The sequence below is a fragment of the Eptesicus fuscus genome, chromosome 2, assembly GCF_027574615.1.
Source record: "Eptesicus fuscus isolate TK198812 chromosome 2, DD_ASM_mEF_20220401, whole genome shotgun sequence".
Lineage (NCBI taxonomy): Eukaryota > Metazoa > Chordata > Mammalia > Chiroptera > Vespertilionidae > Eptesicus > Eptesicus fuscus.
This window is the reverse complement of record NC_072474.1, coordinates 102,734,116-102,757,691: the sequence shown is the minus strand read 5'-3', so window position 1 is coordinate 102,757,691 and position 23,576 is coordinate 102,734,116. Positions and strand designations below refer to the sequence as shown.

Below are 23,576 nucleotides of genomic sequence, written 5' to 3'. Positions count from 1 at the left end.
GCATGCTTCCAAAATCCACCCCAAATCACTCAACCACTCATTCAAAGGAATCCCCAGCGGTGGGAGGACCTCTGGGTTATTACTGTTAGACACCAAGTTGACAGAAACAGCCTGAGTTCAACTTAAGAAGGCAGCCACCTTCCACCCCACCTTCCTCTCCCACCTCCTCCCATCCCATCCCACCCCCACCCTGGGGACAGAATGGCTGTATCAGCAGGGAGCAAGCAGGCTGTCCCAGTGAGTTAAGTCATCCCAATGGACTTTAAACATGCAGAAGAGTTCAAAAAGAGGGCTGCAAAATGATTGAAATGTGTTTTAAATGTTTATTATTATATATTAGCCCTTTTACCCCCCTCCCCAATGCAATGCAAAATAATTGATATAGTTATAATTACAGGATTTATTTAAAATGTTCTAAATCCAAATTTAAGGTACACTGGGAGGGTGGTATGGTCATGGGGCCCTACTTCCAAGAGAGGGCAAATGTCTTTAAAAATCCTATTAGTGCATATCAAAAGTCTAAAGCCATTCAACAACGTAAAATCAGGCCAATTGCTTCCCTGTCACCTGCCCCACACCCCTCCCTCCCACCACTACCAGGTCCTTGGGAGTTATTTTGCCTTGTGGTGGCTAAAGGAAGCTAAAGAAAAGTAGTCACCACCCTCTTGGGAATGTTTGAATTCTTGATCATTTTTTCCAAGTGTACGAACACGGTCCCTTGAAGTGCGGGTGAGATGCACGAGGTTAACTTGTGTACGAGGCTTGCAGCAGTGCCTGGCACCGTGCACTCAGCAAGCAGTCTCCTAAGTGCCCTGCATGCTGGGCTGCAGAGCTCATCCTCCCTGTGCTTGGGGCCGCCGCCCAGGGGGAGAAGGAGTGGGTGTCTTGGTCTGTCTGCAGGATGCTGCCCCAGGCCTCCTCTCCCCACCTTTTCAGATGTCCTTGGGCTGAGCACAGGCAGCCCAGAACAGGTCCGGGTTGGAAAGACCCCAACAAAGCAGAGTGTAGGGGTTGGGTGACGGCCAGGTGCCCTACATTTCCCTGTTACCCAGGTCTGACAAGAGCCAAGACGTTTCCTCTCCTTAGCCTGCGAGACTTCCTCTTGGCATGGGGTGCACGGGTGGATGCAGGGATGTCAGCCAAAAGGACTATCAACACAGCCAGATGGGCTGTAGGGACTAGTGGTGCGAAGTAAAGGAGCGGGTGTGTGATCATAACCCTAGCCTCATGCTCAGCCATCAAAAGCACCTGTCTGGGTATCAGAACTGCCCACACAGATGCCTTCACTCTCCTCGGCTCCTGTGGCAGGTAGCGAGAGCATGCTGGAGTGTGGCCTTGGGGAGGCAGGGGGAGGAACAGCTGGGTCAGGAGTGTGGTGTTAGGAGAAAGCCTTTGGAGCAACTCCTAGCTTTATCAATATGAGTAACAGTTCAGGTATCCCTGAACCTCCTTACCTTTGTGGCCTTGGGGGTTGGGCTGTATCTTAAAATTTAGAAATTTCAGATGGAAGAAAATAACCATCATCCAATCCCACCATCCACTCTGAACCCCATGGAACATTTCTGGGTCCTGATTGAAGTGCTGTGAATGGGACAACAATTGCCCTTTATTCAGTTTTCCTGGCTTTCTGTTGTGTTTGTTGTTGTTGTTCTGATTCTTTATAACCTCTGTAATGGATGCACACAGTTGAACTCCCTATTTACATTCTACTCTCTGACAGTGCAGCAAAGGGCTGTGGTCTACATCATGTTCATTCCGGCTGCAAACATGTTCCGAGCACTGCCCTGTGCCAGGCAGAGCTGTAGGCCCTGCGGATGCAGTGAACGAGACAAAGCCCCCTTCAAAGAGGCGATCAGCGCCAGGAAGGTCTTTTTAACTGTCTCAGGGAAAATCCTCAATCCCGAATTGTAGTCAAATGACTGGGTCAAGATTTGTGTAAAATGGGTGGCTCTTTAGCTATTTTGCCAAATGTTCTCCAGCATTGCCTATAGTGCTCATCTTACTGCATCCTCTCCAGTATGACATATATTATACAAAAAAATTTTTTGCTCATCTTATTTAATTTGCACCTATTGGGTTACTGACGAGGCTGAACTCTTATTTGTAGCCACTTGTACTTCCTCTTCTGTGACTTGTTTGTTCCAGTCCTTTGCGTTGCATTGTGTCAGGACAAGGACCACAGGGGGGACTTCCAGGAGCGACACCTCCACTCCATGTCACTGAGAAAGCCTTTGCCAGGGAAATGGGTTCTGAGGAAGGAAGCCTGGAAAGAACAGGGTCTGACATTAATCCAGGCAGCACGGCGCAGTAACAATCGCTACTATGTATGGGATGCCTGCTTGGTGCCAGGCACTTTCCTAGGCATCGCCATTAACCTCATAACCCTGCAAAATAGAATTGTCTCCCCTCTATACAAGGGGAAACTGACACTTGATGTTCAGAGGCATAAAGGGACTAGAATAAGCACACGGCCCCTGATAAGGGGCACCTCTAGGATTTGAACCAGGTCCAATGTGTCTTGCTTACCGCAGAAGACCTGATGGTTGGTAAAAGCAGGTGAAATGTATATGAGCACATATGTTAAGTCCACTGGGGGCACCTTGGAGGATCGTGAGGACTTGGCAGACCAAGAATCAGTGAAGGTGGATGAGTTTGCATCCTCTTTCTGACTGAAGGGGACAGTCAAGACAGAGGACGAGACAGGAAGTAGGGAAATCAAAGCTGGGTAGACTGAAATAGAGATTTGAGGCTGGCATGGAAGCACACGTTAAGAAGTGGTTGAAGGAGGCCTGCAGAGGAGTGTAATATGGCGCCGAAGAGCCCACACTTAGGAGGTGTAAGCACAACACTCCTCCACTCCCCCAAATCTTGCAGCTGCTGGCTCTCCCTGCCATGACCTCTGAGTGACCTCCTTTCAGTGGCTGCTCCTTTAAGCTCTGTTTTCCCACCCACAGACCATGGCTCCTTGGCCTGAGGTGGAAAATGCCCAGCCCAACCCAGGTAAATACATCGGAGGCATCACGAGCCAACAGCCCCCCACAGATGGAAAAGGAAAGGAGCCCAACAAAAGTAAGTGCCGCTCATCCAGCCCCAAGGGGCCTCCCGTGGGCACCCCAAGAGACACGGGGCTGATCCCGCCTTTCTCCTGGCCTTTGTCGTTTGTTTGGCCAGATGTCGCCGGGACCTCTGAAACCAAGATTGAACTTCAGCCATCCAACTCCACCGCCACCCTGATAGAGGAGCCCACCGACATTGAAGACCCCTGGGACCTGCCCGAGCTTCAGCACAAGGGGATCAAGTGGTCAGGTAACGTGAGATGGGCAAGGGAGTGAGCTCACCACCATTACAGCATCGCCTCCCTTCCCACTGTCCTGGTGCCCTTTGAACAAAGGGCCTGGCCACGGTTGTCACCCGACCGTCTAGGGGGCTTGGAGTGAAAGCACGGAGTGATGATTGGGGAATCCTTTGTACTTTCTTTCATTCATTCGGCAAATGTGCCATTGCTGGGGTTATAACCAGGCTGGTCACGGTGCTGCTCCTTAATTACCCATTGCGTGCTGACCAGCTCCTGGGTACTGTCAAGGTGCTGTGGCTGCAGCAGTGAGCAGTTAGGGTCCCTGCTCTGAAAGCTGAATGGAGGGGGGGGGTGTCCCCCTACCCTAAATGCAAGCATCAGAGCAGTCTTCTAGAAGACAGGTAGTATAGCCAGCATAGCCGGGCAAGCAAATGTTGCACTTTTTTTCCTGGTTCAGGGTGTAAGGTGATCTGTGGCTCGCAGGACTGGGAGGGGAAGGGAGCTTTCAGGGGGGTGGGAGAGTGGGGGTGGTGCGAACCACTTTAAGAGTGGAGAAAATAGCCATCCAGGGCGCAGCATTGCCCAAGCCTCCCCAAATGGAGGCCGTGATTGCTACCTTGCAGCCACATCCTAGAAAATAGTCTGTGCTGTTCAGAGGAGCTTAGGAGAGCCATTATCTCTGACCCCACACTTAGCGGGTGGTAAGTGCTCTTCACCGCCTCGCTCAGTGACACGGGCTCAGCTGAGCATGGAGCCTGCTTTGCTTGTCCCAGACTACACCGAACCCCTCCTCGCCAGTGCACATCCTGTGGAGACACTTCAGGGGTTTCAACTAAGTGGGCGATAGTGGTGATTTCTCAGAAACTGCAGCCACAGCTGCCCACCATCTCTGGGCCTTGCTGTCCATAAGTGCTCATAGGCCCCTGGCTGGGGGAGGTGAGGTGGGGGGTTCAGAGTTCATTGCCAAACCCCTCAGGGTTTCAGATACTGAAAGTCTTTGTGCTTTTTCCCTCCCCCAGAGAGAGACACCGAAGGGAAGATTCTGTGTATCCTGCAAGGGGTCGGGAAGTTCCTCCTGCTCCTGGGGTTCCTCTACCTGTTCGTGTGCTCCTTGGATATTCTCAGCAGTGCCTTCCAGCTGGTTGGAGGTATGGATGGAAGGGTTGAAGGGCTGGGGTAGGGGTGTTCTCATTTGGTTCAGGTCCTCACAAGGCATCAAGCTCGCTCCAGCTGCATTTTAGGGCTGGGAGCCACCTCAGCTCATCTCCCATTTTACAGAGGAGAAAACCGAGGCCTACAGAAGTCTGACTGGCTTAGGTGGCTTAGGCCAGGAGCCAGGGCTGGAGCCAGTTCCAGGCATCCAGCGCCTGTGTTTGTCCACAAACTTTAGATAGGAAGCTGCTTGACATAGATTTATCGAAGGGATCTCTTCTTTCTTGGGGACCCCCATCTGAGGGGAGTATTGGATAAAAATCATCTTAGGCCAAAGCTACTAAGGGAATCAAAGCTGGACCTTTGCTGGAGAAGGATAGGGAGAACCTTCATCCAGCGCTGAGCATGGCTCAGCCTGGCCGTGAAGTGTGAAATCACCACGGGTTTGGTCACCTTTGTGCCCAAAATGGGCAACGACACTGACAGCTGGCACTTGGAGTGCCTCCTGGGTCTGGGCATTTTCAGGGGCACTGTCTTCAACATTCCTTCCCATTTATAGAGAGGGCCAAGGCTCAAAGAGATTCCCAAGGCTCACAGCCTGTAACTGGCATAACAACATTCAAATTCAGGTCTGGGTGACACCTGGCACATGGATTTTTGCATCCCTTGGTGCTTCTCTTGAGAACTCATCTTTGTGACCTGGGAGAATTGGGGTAAGTGGCTTACTAACTTTCTAGATGCCACTTCTGGTCCCCCTGGTCTGAAGCAATAGCAGCGAGGGGCTTTGCTCTGAATATCTCAGACAAGTCACCTCCACTCTCTGAGCCTCAGTCTTCTTTATAAAATGGATTGGTGGTCTCAGAGGCACACACAGAAATGACACCTCCAGCATTCAATTACAGGCTGGGGCTAGGGCTAGGGCTTGGGGGAGGGAGAGTGGATAGATGAGAAGATTACTCCTGGAGGACAAATCTTATGAATTGGGAATACACCCCGGAGATAGGAATTGAGACAGGAAATTCACTGGCATCGATAGGGCCAAGTACAGAGTTGAGGCTAGGTTCATGATCAGAAGGCTAGTGGTTGAAGAAAGGAAGGGTTCAGGATGAAGCCACAAGAGGAACAGGGTCTGGGGGTGGGTGGGGCATGTCTCCTGGCATCAAGGCAGTGCAGGGGAAATGCATGAGGGTGCAAGCTGCCACAGGTGCCAGCAGAACTGGAGGCTGAGATCCACAACCCACAGCCCATGTTGGCCACTTGGTGCCCACCTAACCCCCTATCATGTGGCCATGATTTGTTTTGTTTTTCCAGGAAAAGTGGCCGGGAAGTTCTTCAGCAACAACTCTATCATGTCCAACCCCCTGGCGGGACTGATGATCGGGGTGCTGGTGACGGCCATGGTGCAAAGCTCGAGCACCTCCACATCTATCATCGTCAGCATGGTGGCCTCCTCACGTGAGTCCAGTTACCCGTGAACCCAGATGTAATTCCAGGCATTTCCCTTGCAGCTGGGAGCCCGGGATTTACTCTGCATGTGTCCAGGCTTGTCACCATGATCTCCCCATCTTGTCCTACTATGATGTGTTCACCTGAACCTCCGGCAGCCTCCTGTTTCTATTTCCATAGCCCAGACTGAGACTAGACCCTGAATTATCTGGAGCTGTGCTGTCCGGTCCAGCAGATACTCACCATATGTGGCTATTTAATTTTATTTAACTGTAATTGATTTTAATTGAAAATATATAGCCCGGCTGCTCAGTTGCACTAGCTGTATTTTAAGGGGTCAGTAGTCATATGTGGCTAGCAGCTGCCATTCCAAACTTGAACCTGACTGAGAGGGGAGACAGATTCCCTGAGTGGGACAAGTGTGAACACATGAATTTTCAACCCAAACCAGCATTTTAGCCAAAATTAACTAGAGCCTTTTCTGGGCCCAATTAGAAAAAGGTATTACTTCTTTAAATATGTGCCAGAACATTGTGGCACTATATTAATCTTGTTTAGAAAAAGGAATTTGCCATGCTTGTTATTTGTTTTCTAGTCTCCTTCAAGGTGGCCTTGCATCTGAGGAATTGAGAAAGACACTTTAAAGTAGAGCTCACGAAGGGTTTCTTGGGGGTCTGTGGATTCCCTGGAATTATGTGCTAAAAGGTCTTTTTGGTCCATGTTTGTATTTCTACATGAGTTGCCCTAGCTTTTATCAGATTCTTTGCACAGGTGCATACAGGTGAAGAGCTGCAGTTCTAGGCAGCGACTAGCCTGGTGGGTTCAGACTGCCCGGGGCTCATCAGGAACCTGGCCAGGCTGCCTATCTATACTCGCTGGCTTGCTGACTTCCTGTTTTCTACCCAGTGCTGTCGGTGCGGACTGCCATCCCCTTTGTCATGGGAGCCAACATTGGGACCTCGATCACCAACACCCTCGTGGCGCTCATGCAGGCAGGAGACCGGAATGTGTTCAGAAGGTAGGAGGCTCAGAGCCAGCCCTTGCCACCAACAGGCCCTTCGGTATTGGCCAGCTTGTCATAGCTACCTTTAGCTCGCCCCTGAGAATGTGCTGGTCAGTTCTGGATCGCTTATTCCTGGCCATAGCGGAGTGCAGTTGAGGGTAGGGCTCACGAATGGAAACAGCCCCCTGATCTGCACAGCGGGGATGGGAATGGCACCATCACTGTGTGGTCTAAAGGAGTAAACACAATCGTACAGGTAAACACTTAGCAAGGTGCCTGGCACAGAGTCAGGGTTCCCTAAATGCAAGCTCAAGCTAGAAGCTTACTTGCAACGTGGTGCAGTTAAGACAAGGCCAGCTAGGTTGTGGTTTCCTGTCCTGCTTAGTCAGAAATAATTATAACCTGAAGCTTTCATTCTTGGCCAGCTCAACCCATGCCACTTTTCCTTTGTTCTTCACTCGCCTGCTACTGAAAGGCAAAATGTAGCTTTTGTGGATGTGGATGTGTGAGATATGAAATGGGGCGGGCTGGAACCAGGCAAAGGGAACCCTTTTCTTCCAAAGGTTAATGTGAAAAGTAAGCACATTTCCTGGCCTCTCTTCTAACAGGTGACAGCTTTTTTTTTTTTTTTTTTTTTTAACTTACTAAGATGGAGAGGCAGGCTGGTTGGGGGCAGTGGTAATAGATGAAACACTACCAGGGTGTTTTGCTAATCTGATCTTCTCAAGAAGCCAAGTGGGCGTTCCTATGCCCCATTATATTAATGTAGCGATGCAAAGAGGCTAAGTAACTTTGCTGAGGGGCATGGCTGGGATTCAAGGTTTTCTTATCCAGATTTTTTTGCCTCTGGATGACCCATGACATATAAACATAAGCATGCGATCTATGGTGATGCCTGCTCATAGGAATGTGGTTGACTTTGCTCACCCCTGTGGGAGATATATCCATAGATATGACCTTCCTAGACTGGTGCCCACTTGCTCATTGACTAATCTGGCTGTTGGCTTGGGGTTCCCTTCTGTAGGGCTTTTGCAGGGGCCACCGTCCATGACTTCTTCAACTGGCTCTCCGTGCTGGTGCTCCTGCCCGTGGAGGTCTCCACCCATTACCTGGAGGCCCTGACCAACCTGATAGTGGAGTCCTTCAATTTCAAAAGCGGAGAAGATGCCCCGGAACTTCTGAAAGTTATCACGAATCCCCTTACAAAGCAAATTATCCAGGTAAGGGCCAAGTGCCAACTCCCTCCCCCTTGCCCTTCACCCCGCTCAGCCCGGGATGGACAGGAAGGAGTCTCTGAACACTGCTATTTGGCTGCCTCTGAAAATAGCCACGAAACTGGGGAAACAGTAGGGAGAGTAACGGACCTTTCTTGTTTCCTTGACCTCAACATGCGTGTCGTGTTGGAGGGTGGAGGGAGATGGTGAGTCTTCTCAAGGCTCAAGCACTCTCCACTGGACATCTGGGGCTACTTTGGTCTCACTACTGACCTCAGCACCAGTGGGATCACTGGCAAAGTATTATCCTACTTCTAGCCAAAAAGAAAGACTACTGCCCTTCCCATCCATCTTCCCCTCTGGTCACCAGAGTCTGTCCATATTATTAAAATGAAAGAAGGCTTTGTGAATGTTGCCTTTGGAGAAGGGGCCAGCTTAGACCTTGCCCTCTCACTCTCACTTCTGGTTTTCTCTGCCATTCTGTCCCCCATTGAATACCTACACGCTTTCTAGGCACCAGTTCTCTATTCACATCTTTACTCATTTATCTAGCACTTGCTGATGTCTAGGTGCTGACAGGGTGAGTCCCAGCTCACCTCTGCAGGGCCTCACCATCTATTCACCTCCTCTGAAGCCCTGTTTGCAGCAGCCCCTGCGAGTCCCTCCCATGTTCGTGTTGAGCATGTGCTGACTCTCTTCTGTCTATTGCCTTCCTCAGCTGGATAAAAAGGTTATCAATCAGGTTGCAATGAATGACCCAGCAGCTCAGAACAAGAGTCTGATCAAGATTTGGTGCAAAACTTTGACCAACGTGGTAAGTTTCTAAGAATATTGGTGGGTGGGTGGACTCTTTCATCTGTACTTTAAGCAAATTCTTTCATTCGAAGTGGGAAAATAAAAGGTCAGGCAAAAGAAAATTGGGGACTCCTGAAAAATCAAAACTGGCCCGTGAGAGTCCATAAGGAAATAAGTCCTTGCATGCTGGATGGACAGACAGAATGCAGTAGAATGGAGAGAACCTTTTGCCCCATCCCACAACACAGATACATTATCTTCACTTGGCATTATTTTCATGTCCCTCGACTTTCTGGCTGCTTCTGTCTCCATTTATGGGGAGACCATGGTCTCCCCCTTCTCCCCACTAAAATTGAGTGTTATGTTTGCCATCTAGACTCAGATGAATGTCACCGTCCCCTCGATTCAGAACTGTACCTCTCCTGACCTCTGTTGGACAAATGGTTTCCACACCTGGACCATCAAGAATGTGACCCACAAGGAGAATATTGCCAAGTGTGAGTAGAACTCAGAGCATCAGCCACTGGGACGGGCTGTCTGGGGTGCTGGTGGTGAACAACCAAGATTCTGTCACTATAAGACAGAAGGAATAAGCTAGGGCCTAAATAACAATCTGTGGCTTGGGGGGACTACACTCTTCTAATAAGGACTTACCATGATTTCTTCAGGCCAGCACCTCTTTGTGAATGCCAACCTCTTGGATCTTGTTGTCGGCATCATCCTTCTGGTCACCTCCCTGCTGGTGCTCTGTGGCTGTCTGATCATGATCGTCAAGCTCCTGGCCTCTGTGCTTAAGGGGCAAGTAGCCGTTGTCATCAAGAAGACCATCAACACCGGTAGGTGAACTGGCCCCCATTCGGGGCTTTCTAAGGGTGGCATCACTGAGGGAAGCTCCTTTAGATTCTTATCAAGCAGTGGCCTCTGCATGGATTTTATCTTTGGATTTGAGAAGCTGCGGAAGCTAAGACACTCTTGGCCCTTGAAATCTTTCTTGGTGTCTTGGGTGGGACCTGGGGAGCAAGAACAAACTTGGATCGCATGTTTGCAAGGTCCTGAGAAAGAGCCAGCTCAAATCCAGAACTGTGAAACCATCCTTCCCACAGGTTTCCTACCCTAGCACGTGCACCCACTCTGGTCCTGTGGAGGTGCACCCAGGCCTCCATCCCATGCCTTCCTAGAAGGCTTGTGACAGATCACTTTTCCTTCTGTCTTCCAGATTTCCCTTTCCCCTTTTCCTGGCTGACTGGCTACCTGGCTATCTTAGTGGGGGCAGGCATGACCTTCATCGTGCAGAGCAGCTCCGTGTTCACGTCTACTTTGACCCCACTGATCGGTGAGTTTCTCCCTGGCTTCTCCCTCTGGCACCGTTACCATCTCCTGTCATCCTCTGGGACTGATGTTATGGACTTTGTATTTCCCCCCAGGTGTCGGTGTGATTAGTATTGAGAGGGCGTATCCACTCACGCTGGGGGCCAACATCGGCACCACCACCACTGCCATCATGGCTGCCTTGGCCAGTCCAGGCAAGACCTTGAAGAGCTCACTCCAGGTCAGGAAATGCTGAGTGGGACAGGGGCTCTGTGGGTGGGATGCAACAATATCGGTGGTCTTGCAAGCAGATGGTTTCTAACAAGAACCCTGCTTCTCTTAAGTCTAAAATGGTAATGTGGAGGAGAAGCCATCTACTCCTTAGAGCGGCAGTGAGACTCCCATCACTGGCAGTTGATTAAACAAAAGTGGGATGGCCACTTGATAGAGGTAGACAGAGTATTTTGGAATCATAGACATTATGAAGATTGAGGTTCTGGCGAAAGCCATGATGTCCAATAGAAATATAATGTGAGTGTAGAATACAAATTTGAGTCACCCATGTAATTTGAAATTTTTAGTAGCTACATTTAAAAGGTGAAAAAAAAAAAAACACCAGGAAGATCAATTTTAATGATGTATTTATTTAATCCATTACCATTTCAACATGTAATGCATATTTTTTAAATGTAATATTTTACATTCTCTTTTGGACTAAGTCTTTGAGGTAGCCACATTTCAAGTGCTCAGTTGCCACACATGTCTACTGTATTAGCCAGGGCTGGTTCAAGTCCCTAGCATGATGCCTGGCACCTTGTGGGAGGACATAGGACAGTCTGAAGTCAGACTTTCTGGGGTTTGAAACCCACCTCTACCTTCTCTCATCTGTTTGACTTCGGGAAAATAAGCTTAAACCCACGGTGCCTCCGTTATTGCTAATATCACATGGGGACAATATTGATAGCCACCTCATAGGATATTGTTTGAGGATTGAAGGAAGCCACACAACGTGCTTAGAACAGTTGTTTCGCTCCTAAGTAAACATTATAAACGTCAGCTGCTGATGCTGCTAACTGTCCCCATTCCTTCTTCCCTCCCCTCTCCCTAGAATGGGGCATTGAGCCAAGGGACCCAGCTATCCTGCAAGCCTTGCCCTCTGCCCCTCCAGCTCTTAACTGCTCAGCTGGAAACTGCAGGGCCAACACACAGGCTAGCAGTGGGCACATGCACGAGGTGCATTGTTAGTTTGCCTAAAGGACTTCAGGCTCTGAAAACTGTGCTGTAATTAAACTGGCCAAACCACCCCCCCCCCCCCCCCACCCACACACACACACCTCCCCTCAACCTGACATATGGCAGGCCCTCAGGCAATACAGGCCCCTTGACTCTACTACCTCAGCCAGCTAGGTGACACCCCTTTAACCCCCCCACCCCACCCCAACCACCACCACCATGCGACAGACCATTCACCTGTTCAACCTCTTGTGTTTCAGATCGCCCTGTGCCACTTTTTCTTCAACATCACGGGTATCCTTCTGTGGTACCCAATCCCGTTCACCCGCCTGCCCATCCGCCTGGCCAAGGGGCTGGGCAACATCTCAGCTAAGTACCGCTGGTTTGCCGTCTTCTACCTGGTCATCTTGTTCTTCCTGGTCCCACTGTCCGTGTTTGGCCTCTCGCTGGCTGGATGGCCAGTGCTGGTGGGCGTGGGGGTGCCCATCATCCTCGTGATCCTTCTGGTGGTGGTGCTCAAGCTCCTGCAGGCCAGCTGCCCCCGCGTCCTGCCCAAGGTGTTCCAGACGTGGAGCTTCCTGCCCCTGTGCATGCGCTCGCTGAAGCCCTGGGACATCGCGATCTCCCTGGCCACCGGCTGCTGCATGAGGAACTGCTGCTGCTGCTGCCGCATCTGCTGCCGCTTCTGCTGCTCGCTCTGCTGCCCCAGGTGCTGCCGCTGCAGCAAGTGCTGCCAGGAGCCTCAGGAGGAGGAGGAGGACATCCACATCAAGGTTCCCGAGTCCTTTCGTACCATCTCCATGGTCGTGGAGGCCCCGGAAGGGGTCCCCAAGTCCCAAGTGGACACCCTGAACACGAACACCACCTCCAGCCTCACAGCCTTGTAGGGGCTGCCCTGAGGCAGGCGGAGGGGCCCCAAGTCTACCTTGCTCCCTCCTTGGTTCTGCAACGCCATTCTCCACTTTGCTGAGCAATGGCATCAACATCAGCTCTGACCCTCGTTCCCCTTTGCGCATGTGTCAGCCTACGTGGTCGCTCTGGCTCCGCCCCTGCTCCCTGGGTCTCCCACTCCCAGGAAGGTGCAGAAAGAGAATTAGACAATGACGCCTGGCTAGATAACGGATCCCCTCCACCCACCCACCCACTCCTGCACACAGATGGGTTGGCCAATGGGACTTGCTCTCAGACATAACCATCTTCTGAAGTCCCAAGGGAGGAATTTATGGAAGGCTCTCAAAGATGCGCACACACACATATGCTTTTCTTATTGTGATAAAATTCTCCTTTACCAAAGCCTGGCTGCCACCAGGTGTCCTCTCCCCAGAGCAGGCCAGTTCAGGGCAAGAGGCCTTGGAGGACACAGGCATGGGCCTTGCTCTCTTCCCAGTGCTCCCCAAGGCCCCCTCACCTGGGCAGGTCTGGCTAGTCCAAGCATAGTACCTGCTGAGTCTTTGAGTTTCCAGGAGTCAGGATGCACTTTGACCCACCTGTTGCCTCTTGAGATCAGGTGGCAGCAGGGTCTGTGGGTCCAAGGGATATGCTCCTTCTTGCCCCATATGCCCTCTGTGCCTTCTAGAGCTCCAGCTGTATTTACCCCTTTGCCCTCCACACTCCTCACCTCTAGTTCTCCCTGGAGAGGAAGCTTCAGCCAGGTCCGGGGACGGGGGGACTATGCCACAGCGCATCCGTCATGACAGGCCGGGACAACAAACCAAGCCCTCCCCCGGCCTTCCCCCATGTAGATACCAATTCCCTAACTAACAGCCATTTCTACGCCATATTTATAGCCGTGCACCTGTACAGCGTTTTTATAAGTTATATAGTAATAGTAGCGGGACTTGTTTGGGGCTCTCATTTGGAAATGTCAAGGGAAACAGGACTCTGTATTTTGTGATGCTGGCTTTTCAACACGCCTCTGTTAGCCCTGCCCGTGCCTCCCTGTAAATACGAAAGCTAAGCCTGCGCGGGGCTGCGGCCCTCTTTGCACTCTACAAATTGGATCCTTGTACCTGTATTGATTGTATTTTTTTTAACTGGTTGTGGGAAGGGAAAAATAAAGATGATCAAACCCCAAAAGAGTGTGTTGCTTTCAATTACAGGGAAATAAGGCCTCCTGGAACTGTTTACTACAAATTTGAGGCCATTTCCCCCTCAAATGTTACTACCCGCCAGGGCCAGCTACATAATTTGTTGGTCCCCTTGGTCAAAAAGGCAGGAGCAAAGTGCCATTACAGGCACGACCGGCAGAAAGCTTTCCTCCAGCGTCTCCATGGCCTTTGTAGTTTTTTTCTTTTCTCAATCCCTCCAGCAGCTCCCCCATCAGCTGTCTGCCTGCTCTCTATTTTGTTTGTTCAGTTTGCTCATTAATTCTACATATGTGTGAAGTCATGTGGTACTTGTCTTTCTCTGACTGGCTTATTTCACTTACCATAATGCTTTACAGGTTCCTCTATGGTCTCTCTGGCCTTGTCCTTTTTTCCCCCTCCTCTTTTTCTAGTTTTTTGAGTTTTTATTTTTAAAATAGATTTTATTGATTTTTTACAGAGAGGAAGAGAGAGGGATAGAGAGTTAGAAACATCAATGAGAGAGAATCATCCATCAGCTGCCTCATGCACGCCTCCTACTGGGGATGTGCCTGCAACCAAGGTACATGCCCTTGGCCGGAATCGAACCTGGGACCCTTCAGTCCGCAGGCCGATGCTCTATCCACTGAGCCAAACCCGTCAGGGCAAGTTTTTTGAGTTTTTAAAAGTTTGTTATGAGTTGAAAATGCATTTAATGCACCTAACCTACTGAACAGCCTAGCTGAGCCTTGCCTACCTTAAACCTGCTCAACACAATTTCCACAAAACACTGGCACCACAGTAAGTAGACTGGAGGGTTGGTTACTCACCCTCGTGGTCGTGTGGCTGACAGAGCTGTGGCTCGCTACCACTGCTCAGGGACCCGCATCTCGCCGGCTCCTACATAAGCTCCAAACTCAAGAGTTCCACGTCTGGTTTCTATTGAAGGCATACTGCTTTCGCTCAACCATAAGTCAGAAAATCACAAGCCACACCATTGTAACTCGTCAAACATCTGTAAGACTATTCTTTATGAAATTTAAATATTAGCATGGATTTTTCTGTTTGTGTTGTGTGAGGCCGGTTTTAAATGCAGACTTGGTAAAATCGCATCGCTCGTATTGTATGGTTCATACGTGTATTTCATTGCTACCAGAACAGCAGGAACATTGCACAGAACTAGCTCAGTTGTTTGATTTCATTCCCTGGTGCGTGCACATTGTATTGACACTTGACCTCACTGAGGAGTAAGGAAGAGAGAAGGAACTACGGCTGCCTTTGCTTCAACATCCTCATTTTCAGCCTAGGCAGGTGACTAATGCACAAAAGTAAGGAAGTAAGAGTGAGATGTGGTTAGGGCTTCTCATGTTCTTTTGTTTCCTGCAAAGACAGCTCTGGTTAGAATGGAAAGCATAGCCTCGGGGCTGTCAGCGTACTCGGTTGCAGACCTGACACACTCACCTTGTACTTGAGTCCTGCTGTGCTCCCACTAATGTGAGTCTCCAGGAATTCTGTCCTCGGGCATTGCGAATGTCCGGCTTTCTCCTCGGCTCACCTCCCTGGTGCTCAGCCTCTTAGATCTCAGCCTCCTTTCAATTTCTCCTCCCCTCAGCCCCAGGGATCTGCAAACACTCTATCCCCGATGTCCAGGGAGGAAGCCCCAAATCTGCCAACATCCTAGCAGGCCAAGGCAGCACACCTACCCTTTCCTGCAAAGAATAATGGAACGCTTTCTTCAAAACTGCAGATGCCCTGGTAGGCCTGGGAATAAGCATTGAGGAGGGTTTTCACCACAAAAAGTCCCCTCCACCCCCCTCTCCCCAGGACGACTTCTGTGAGGCACTTGTTCCAGAATATTCTCAACTGTGGAACCCCAGGCCTTCTCCCAGAGACTGTACTTCAGTAGCTTGAGGTCCAGGAATCTGCATTTTTAAAAGATGTTTTTATTGATTTCAGAGAGACAAAGGGAGAGGGAGAGAGGGACAGAAACATCAACGATGAGAGAGAATCACTGATTGGTGGCCTCCACACCCCCCCTCCCCCAAACTGGGGATTAAGCCCACAACCTGGACGTGTGTCTTAATGGGGAATTGAATGGTGACCTCTTGGTTCATGGGTCGATGCTCAACCACTGAGTAATACCAGCTGGGCAGGAATCTGCATTTTTTAAAAGAATGCATAGCAACCACAATTCTGATGCAGGTCATCACTAAATCATGTTTATAAGAGCTTCTAAATCATGCTTATAAGATACAAGAATATGTGTATCTTATATATTTTTATATATTATATAATTATAAATAATTAATATATATATTAACCTAAAAATAACATGGCAAAGTGAGAGGCAACAAGCATTTATTGAGATGAGCAGTAGCTGTTGGGGAAGCTGTGATTCAGGCAGAAAGCCAAGCAGTGTTCTGATCCAGAGGTGAAGGCATGTGGTGTTTATGAGGAAGGGGAGGGGGACAATGACAGGAACAGAAGGAGGGAATTTCCACGGCTAAGAAGCTAAGGAAGGGCTTTCTATAGGTACAGATAAGATAACATAGTGATGCGCATTCTCAAGGACATCTTTGTCACTCCCATATTTTTAACAGCAGTTGTTTGGAATATAGTGCTGTTTTAGCCCAGTCCAAAGGTCCTTTCGGCTAAGGGTTTGAGGAGTTAGCTGTGCAAGGCTATTCCTCGGGAATGGCAGCTCTGACTCCATTTTGAAGTGGCTCCATTTATATTATGATTTACATGTATATGAATCTACTCTCCTCCCAATATTTTGAACATGACTTATATTATTTTGTCACTAGTAAAAAAAATGTAATGAAGAAAAACACTAACAAACTGGAATGCCCCCTTCCCCTAGGAAGTATGTCAGCTGGGGAGTCTTCCCTTGCTCCTACTGTATATATATATATGACAGTATATATATATATATATATATATATATATATATATATATATGTACACATATATATATATATATATATATATACACACACACATAACCAGGAGGTCCCACCCTACAATTGACTGTCCTTTGCTAGGCCCTGGTAGCTTTCCACCCCCTGGTCTTCTGTACCTGCCTGTAAATTGCTCAGCCAGGTTGTTCAGAAATCTGTCTCAGTTTTCCTATTCCATTCCCAAGGACTGTTCCTAGCTTCTACCCTTCCTCAAAGGCAAGACTGACCATCAGTGCTTGCACTAGGGAAGCAGGAATGGTAGTGATAATCCTTTCTCCCAAGGAGTGTTGGGAGAATTCAAGGCAAATGCTGGTGAAGGTGCTTTGCCCTGGGAATCACTCCAGGCCTTCATTCTTTCCACTGAACCTCAGTAAACCCTACTGAGCCATGGGAAGGGCACTGGGCCTGGGGCATGCAGACAATGAAGGCCCGGTCCTGCTTTCAAGGATCTCCCACTGCCCAGAGACAGAGAGATGCAAACACACAAAGCCAGTGTGAGTTTCATAGGGAAGGAGGAGTAGACAATGCAACTGAGAGCCATCCTGTCCCCGCCTGAAGAGTCTGCGACCTGCCCGGCCGGCCGGCTGGCTCAGTGGTTGAGCATCGACCTCTGAACCAGGAGGTCACGGTTTCAATTCTTGGATTGCGGGCTCGATCCCCAGTGTGGGGCATGCAGGAGGCAGACAATCAAGAACTCTCTCTCTCATCATTGATGTTTCCAGCTCACCCTCTGTCTTCCTCTCTGAAATCAATAAAAATATATTAAAGAAAAAAAAAAAAAGAATCTGCAACCTGAGGCAAGTTTTTAACCTCTGTGGCCTTCAGGCTTCCAATCTCAGAAATGCAAAGATATGTATTTCACAGGGTTGTTGTAGAGATTAAGTGAGATTTCCTCAAGCCTCAAGTGTTAGCATCTTTCCTTTAAAATGTCGGCTATAACCCCCTGTAACCTCTACAATCCCCGTTGACCTTTGAACAAGGCGGTGGGTTAGGGCAATGGAAAATTTGTCTATAACTTAAATTGGCCCTTGGCATACAATTTCCAACCACCCGTTCAAAATACAGTGGACCCCTGAACTACACGGGGTTGAACTGCCCAGGTCCACTTGTAAGGGGATGTTAGCACCCCTAACCCCTATGATGTTCAGAGTCAACTGTAGCTCATTAACATGCTACCCACTTTCGCTTAATCTTAAGCTGCAATGCTTGTGAAATCGTGGGTTTGATGTGTGAGTCCTGCTATTTTTTCCCCCTTAATGAACATTAAAGCAAAGGCATAGCTATTAAAAATTTAAAAGTTCATTCAGATCTACTTAGAAACATTTCATGTGTGTCCAGGGATATAAATACTACACGGAGGGAGATGCTGAGATTCATAATTAAAGCACCTAGCACCTTGCTTGGTTGTGGCAAGGCTTAAATACAAATTTTGTTGATTCTGAGAAGCACAGAGAAGGTGAGAGGACCCAGTGCCTTGGAAAGGGGAGGTGTGGAGGGAAGAAAGGCTCCCTGGACACAGCACTGCTGCCTGCGCTCTCATTGGACAGGTGAAGGGCTTGTGGAAGGGAGGAGGGGAAAAGGGAGACAGGAAGAGGGCGACGGACCTTAGAACATTTGAAGAATTGCCTGCAGGGCAGCCGGGCTGGGCTATTGGAGCATGAACCCGGAGCCCATAGATCAACTGGTTCAGATAACGAAAAAAAGGGCGCCATGCTCTCTGGGGAGTTTGAACTGGATATGGTGAAATACTGAGAAGTCACATGTTCCTGTTGATAGCCTAGGAAGGTCTCAGAAGGTCCCCAGTCTGTACCACGGTTGCCTGATGACTGTCAAAACAGCTCTCACGCTCTCCATCCCTTCCTTCCATAGCTGGGGCTGCCACACACAGCAACCCCTATGGAACTATTAGTTCATCTCCGCAGAAATGAGCACTTGGTTTCCCATATCAGCTTCTGTTGTCCCAAAGAACTGTGGCTGCTACTGTCATCACATATTCCTTCCTCTGCCCCACCCTCTTCAACTAGGCTCAGCAGCCCATCAATTTCCTCTTCTATTCTAAGCAAGTCCTGCCCCCTCTGCTCTCCACTGCCCCTGTGGTTCGTACCCTTTCCATCTCTTGACTCAGGGCTTTGTCTCCAAACTAGTCTGGCCGCTGCTGGTTACATCTGGACTCCTACACGTAGTAGCAACAGGATCATAAGCGAATCCCTTAATCTCACTAAATCTCAGTTCCCTCATCTGTCAAATGGGGATAACGTGTTCACATATCCGTGTCCAAGGGCTGTTAAGGGATTGTGTGAGATACTGTGTGTAAAGCACTTACTCTGATGCATGGCACATAAAAGTTCAATAAGGATTTGCTGGTATTATTATAGCCCTCCCCTCATTCTGCAATCTACCGCTGCCTAAAATGTCCCGACTGTTTAAGTGAATGCGTTGGCCTTCTGGTGTTAGTCACAGAGCCTGTGCAGAGAGTCAAAGGTGCCCTCTGCGTGCAGGGCACTGAGCATTGTGGCTGAGGGTCAGCAAGGGCGAGGCCAGGGTGAGGCGAGGGGCCACCTGAGACACAACCTTTCAGGAGGCTCTCGTCCTCAGGGTCATGCAAGTGCTTCCTTAAAGGCGTGTCCCCGTTCCAAAGGTGGGCTTGCAGTCGGCTTCGTTTTCCTCTGGTTGAGTGGCCCTTTACCTTGAGAACCGGATTCTCTAGCTTTTGGTAAAAAGCAAGCAAGATCCAACGCAGCCTGCCAGATTCCCTAAGACCCGAGGAGGTAGGAGGAAGAGGTCTGAGACCAGGGGAGGTTTAGGGTTACAGCGACATCATGGGAAGGGAGTATGGGGAAGAGATGAATATCAGTGTCCCGGGCACCCAGGCTGTGCAGGGGCGGAGATCTGCTATCAACCCTGAGTAGACACAGGTTGGCTAGTAGGCTGCACCTTTCACTGTTAATATACAATTCCTTATTTAAGTGTCTATACTTTCCCCATGCCCAGCTTAACCTTCTAGCAAGGGAGAGCCCCCCACCCCTTCCCTCACCTCCTGGTTGGTTGGTCCTGGCCCTGAGCTACTACACCATATGCTGATTAGCTGAGGTCATTTTCCTATGCTCTGATAACCGTCTCCTGCTGATAACACAGGCAACTCTGGATCCAGTGCAAAGGGTATTGGAATTGGGGAGGTAGAGGGCAGAGGCAAGGCACCATCCTATCAGGGGTGTTCTGGGCAGACATCTCTGTCTTGAACCCCTCACACCAGCATGAGTAGAAGCTTCTCTTCCAGTGTTGGGTGGAACAGTGGACAGAGACAGGTCTCAGAACTTTCAAATCAGCAGGTTGACGTATCAGGAAAGGATTCAAGGAAGTGGCTGAGGCTAATCAGAAAGTCAGGGGTGCTGGGAATTCCAGCCAGCAGGGTTTGCACACCCCTATAGAGCTTTCTCTTTCTCCCATGGTTTCTCCACGGACTTGGCCCAGAGAGTAGATTTTTTAATTTTTTTTTTATTTTTGTTTTATTTCAGAGAGAAAGGGAGAGATAGAAAGATCAATGATGAGAGAGAATCATTATTTGGCTACCTCCTGCATGCCCCCTACTGAGGATCGAACCCGGGCATGTGCCCTTGACCGGAATCGAACCCAGGACCCTTCAGTCCCCAGGCCAATGCTCTAGCCACTGAGCCAAACCAGCTGGGGCCAGAGAGTAACATTGAGAGGAGAAGCAATGCAGTGAACTAGGAAGCTTATGAGATTTGGTAAATGCCAGGCTGGGTTTGAAATCTGGATCTACCACTAATCCTCTGTGAGGTATTGGTCAATGTGTTTGACCTCTTTGAGCCTCAGTTTCTCCAGCTGCAAAATGGGGACTGTATACCTACCCAGAAGATGGAAGCACGAAGGTGGTTGTATTTGCAAAGGAATGGAAAGTAGATTCTGGTTGTTTCTGTCCCACCTCTGTTTTTCAAATGATAGGCTGTGACTTTAACAATATCCTATATAATAAAAGGCTAATATGCAAATAGATTGAAGAGCAGAACAACCAATCAACCGAACAACTGGTCGCTATGACATGCGCTGACTGATAGGGGGTGCGTGCAGAACATGGCAGGTGTCGGTCATGGTGGGATGGTGGAGCAGGTGAGCGGGGGCACCAGATCAAGGCGGGGTGCCGGTCACTGTCATCGGGGAGAGCCTCTGGTGGTTACTGAAAATTCTTTGCTCCTGTGCGCTGTGGTCCTGCCTGGCACTCACACCTGCTGCTGGGGCTGGCCCCGCTCGCACCCGAAGCTGGTGCCTGGTGCTGGTCCTGATCACTCGGCACTGTCAGTGTGTGCAAGCGGCGTTTGCCGGCCCCGATCGCCCCTGAGAGCTTCTCCACCTCCCCCTGCTCCTGAGGAGTAATTGGGGCAGCAGCCGATGCTTGCACCTGCTGACAGCACCACCCGACCCCAATTGCTCCATGCTGTCAGCGTGTGTGAGCAGGGGCAGTGCAGTGAGTACCTGGGAGTGGTGGTGGTGGGAGTGGGGCTGCCAGCAGACAGGGGACCAGGGGCTGGGGTGGGAGGGACAGGGTAGAGGTGCGGAGGATGAGCCATGACTGGCCCCTGTGCCCACTGCAGCCTCACAGCCCACAGTTCCTTTCAAGGTGCATGAATTCGTGCACTGGACCCTAGTTAATAGAAATAAAAGAGAAACTGATTTGCATTAGAATTTTTTGAGGACGCTTTCTAGTGGATTCCTTGGACAAGAATTAATAATGTGGATAGATAACATGTAGAGAGCACTTACCATGTGCACAGCCCTCTTCTAAGTACATTACACAGGCTGACGCATCTGTTCCCCCGCGAGCTCTGTGAGGCGGGAACTACTATCATTCTTCATTTTCAGGTGAGGAGAGATACCCATGTCTCCTGGGGAGCGTTCTCACCTCTTTATTCCTGCTAGACTGTTTGTTTGCTTATTAAAGACTGGCTTTGGTGCTCTCACGATTTAAAAAATAATTTATTGAGGCAAAATTTCTATAGCGTAACATAAACTATTTGACAGTGAACAATTCAGTGTCATTTAGTACATTCACAATGTTGTGCTTCCATCAGCTCTATCTAGTTTCAGAACATTTCCATTACTCCAAAGTCAAACCCCTTACCCATTCAGCAGTTCCTCCCTATTGTACAACCCTCTATTTGTATCCTCTCTTTATGGACTTATCTATTCTGGATATTTTCTACAAATGGAACAGTATGTGTCTTTTTGTTTCTGAATTTTTTCCACTTAGCATAATGTTTTCAAGGTTCAACTAGTACCTTTTTATGGCCGAACAGCACTCCATTGTATGTATATTCCACAATTTGCTTATCCATTCATCTATTGATGAACATTTAGGCTCCTTCCACTGCTTGGTTATTGTAAGTCCTGATGATGTGAACATACATGTACGTTTCCTTGTCTGAGTCCTTGTGTTCAATTATTTTGGGTATATAATTCTACCAAGTGGTAGAATTATGGGATCATTGGGTAATTCTATGTTTAACTTTTGGAGGAACTACCAAACTGTTTCCCACAGTGGCTGGACCAGTCTACATTAAATAAACAATGTATGAGGATTCCAAGTTCCCCACAGTCTCATCAACATTTATTTTCCCTTTAAAAAAAAAAAATTGTAATCATTCTCCTGGCTGTGAAGTGGCAACTCACTTCCCTAATTGTAGAGAGCGCCTGGGAAGGCACATGAGCATTTCTTTGATTATTGTCAGCCGAGTCTAGTGGCGTTGGCAGAGCCACGTCCTGGGAACATACCGTGCCAGAGGCAGGTATGTTGTCAACCTCACTCTTAGCTCAGGTGCCAGGGGGTGGGTTTCATTATTTAAGTTCAGCTGGGCGCAAGGAATGGGCGCAATTATCTGGGCTCAGCCAGGAGTGACAATTACAAAGAAGCTACAAGAATGAAGAATTGCAGCTTGATCTTTAACTATGATTTCACATAATTTCCTTTGTCTTAAATTCTAGTAAAACTTCCTGGAATCATCCTATATAATAAGAGAGCAATATGATAATTACCCATTATGCCCTGAAGCATAACGACCGGACGCATAATGACTGGATCACAGATCTACAGGAGAGTGGGGCAGTGAACTATAAGTGGGTGGCGAAGAGCTACAGGAGGATCAGGGCAGCAAGCTATGAGGGAGGGAGGGGCGGGGGGAGCTACAGGAGGGTGGGCCAGCAGGTGGAGAGCTCCAGGAGGGCGGGGCAGTGAGCTATGAGCAGCAGAGAGCTACCAGCGGTGGTGGGCAGGTGGCCAGCTGAGGCAAGCCACACGCCTGGATTCGTGTGTAGGGCTACTAGTACTGTATAAAATAAATGCACTGCACCAGCTCTAGGTCACTGTCTCTCCATCAGAGGGCCAGCTGTTCCACCTGGTTCCAGCTTTCCCTACTGTCTCTGTGTCTGTCTCTTTCATTTTCACAATCCCCCGTCGCCCCTCCTCATGACTCGTGTCTGCTCTCTAGCTGTGCTGGTCGTGGTAAAGAGGGAATACTTATACCTAATGACTAATGACTAAGGATGTTGACATCTTTTCATGTGCTTGTTGGCTATTTGCATATCTTCTTTGGAAAAATCTCTACTTAAGTTCTTTGCCCATTTTTTAGTTGGGTTGCTTGTCTTTTTATTGAGTTGTAAGAGTTCTTTTTATATTTGGAATACTAGACTCTTATCACATATGTGATTTGCAAATATTTCATCCTACTCATAGGTAGTCTTTTCACTTTCCTGATAATGTCCTTGGATACACAAAAGGTTTTAATTTTGATGAAGTCCAGTTAATCTATTCTTCTCTTTTTAAAAATATTTTTATTGATTTCAGAGAGGAAGGGAGAGGGAGAGATAGAAACATCAATGATGAGAGAGAATCATTGATTGGCTGCCTCCTGCACGCCCCCCACTGGGGATCGAGCCAGCAACCCAGGCATGTGCCCTTGACCAGAATCAAACCTGTGACCCTTCAGTCCACAGGCCCATGCTCTAGCCATTGAACCGAGACGGCCAGGGCTATTCTTCTCTGTTGCTTGTGCTTTGGTGTCACATCTGAGAATGCCTTGCCAGATCCAAAGTCAT

General features: G+C 49.0%; 1 protein-coding gene across 2 annotated transcripts in view; it reads left to right on the top strand.

The window, feature by feature from the left end:
• The window catches only part of SLC34A2 (solute carrier family 34 member 2), a 64,358-nt gene extending 51,901 nt beyond the window's left edge, over nucleotides 1-12,457 (top strand). For both annotated transcript variants that reach the window (XM_028143609.2, XM_054729715.1), the window contains exons 3-14: nucleotides 2,955-3,069; nucleotides 3,172-3,306; nucleotides 4,315-4,443; nucleotides 5,759-5,902; nucleotides 6,800-6,911; nucleotides 7,921-8,116; nucleotides 8,829-8,924; nucleotides 9,282-9,402; nucleotides 9,574-9,741; nucleotides 10,122-10,238; nucleotides 10,330-10,454; nucleotides 11,707-12,457. In XM_028143609.2, the coding sequence (XP_027999410.2) occupies nucleotides 2,955-3,069; nucleotides 3,172-3,306; nucleotides 4,315-4,443; nucleotides 5,759-5,902; nucleotides 6,800-6,911; nucleotides 7,921-8,116; nucleotides 8,829-8,924; nucleotides 9,282-9,402; nucleotides 9,574-9,741; nucleotides 10,122-10,238; nucleotides 10,330-10,454; nucleotides 11,707-12,333 (2,085 nt within the window). In that variant the 3' untranslated portion in view covers nucleotides 12,334-12,457. The remainder of the gene's footprint in view (nucleotides 1-2,954; nucleotides 3,070-3,171; nucleotides 3,307-4,314; nucleotides 4,444-5,758; nucleotides 5,903-6,799; nucleotides 6,912-7,920; nucleotides 8,117-8,828; nucleotides 8,925-9,281; nucleotides 9,403-9,573; nucleotides 9,742-10,121; nucleotides 10,239-10,329; nucleotides 10,455-11,706) is intronic.
• The last annotated feature ends 11,119 nt before the right edge of the window (nucleotides 12,458-23,576 follow it).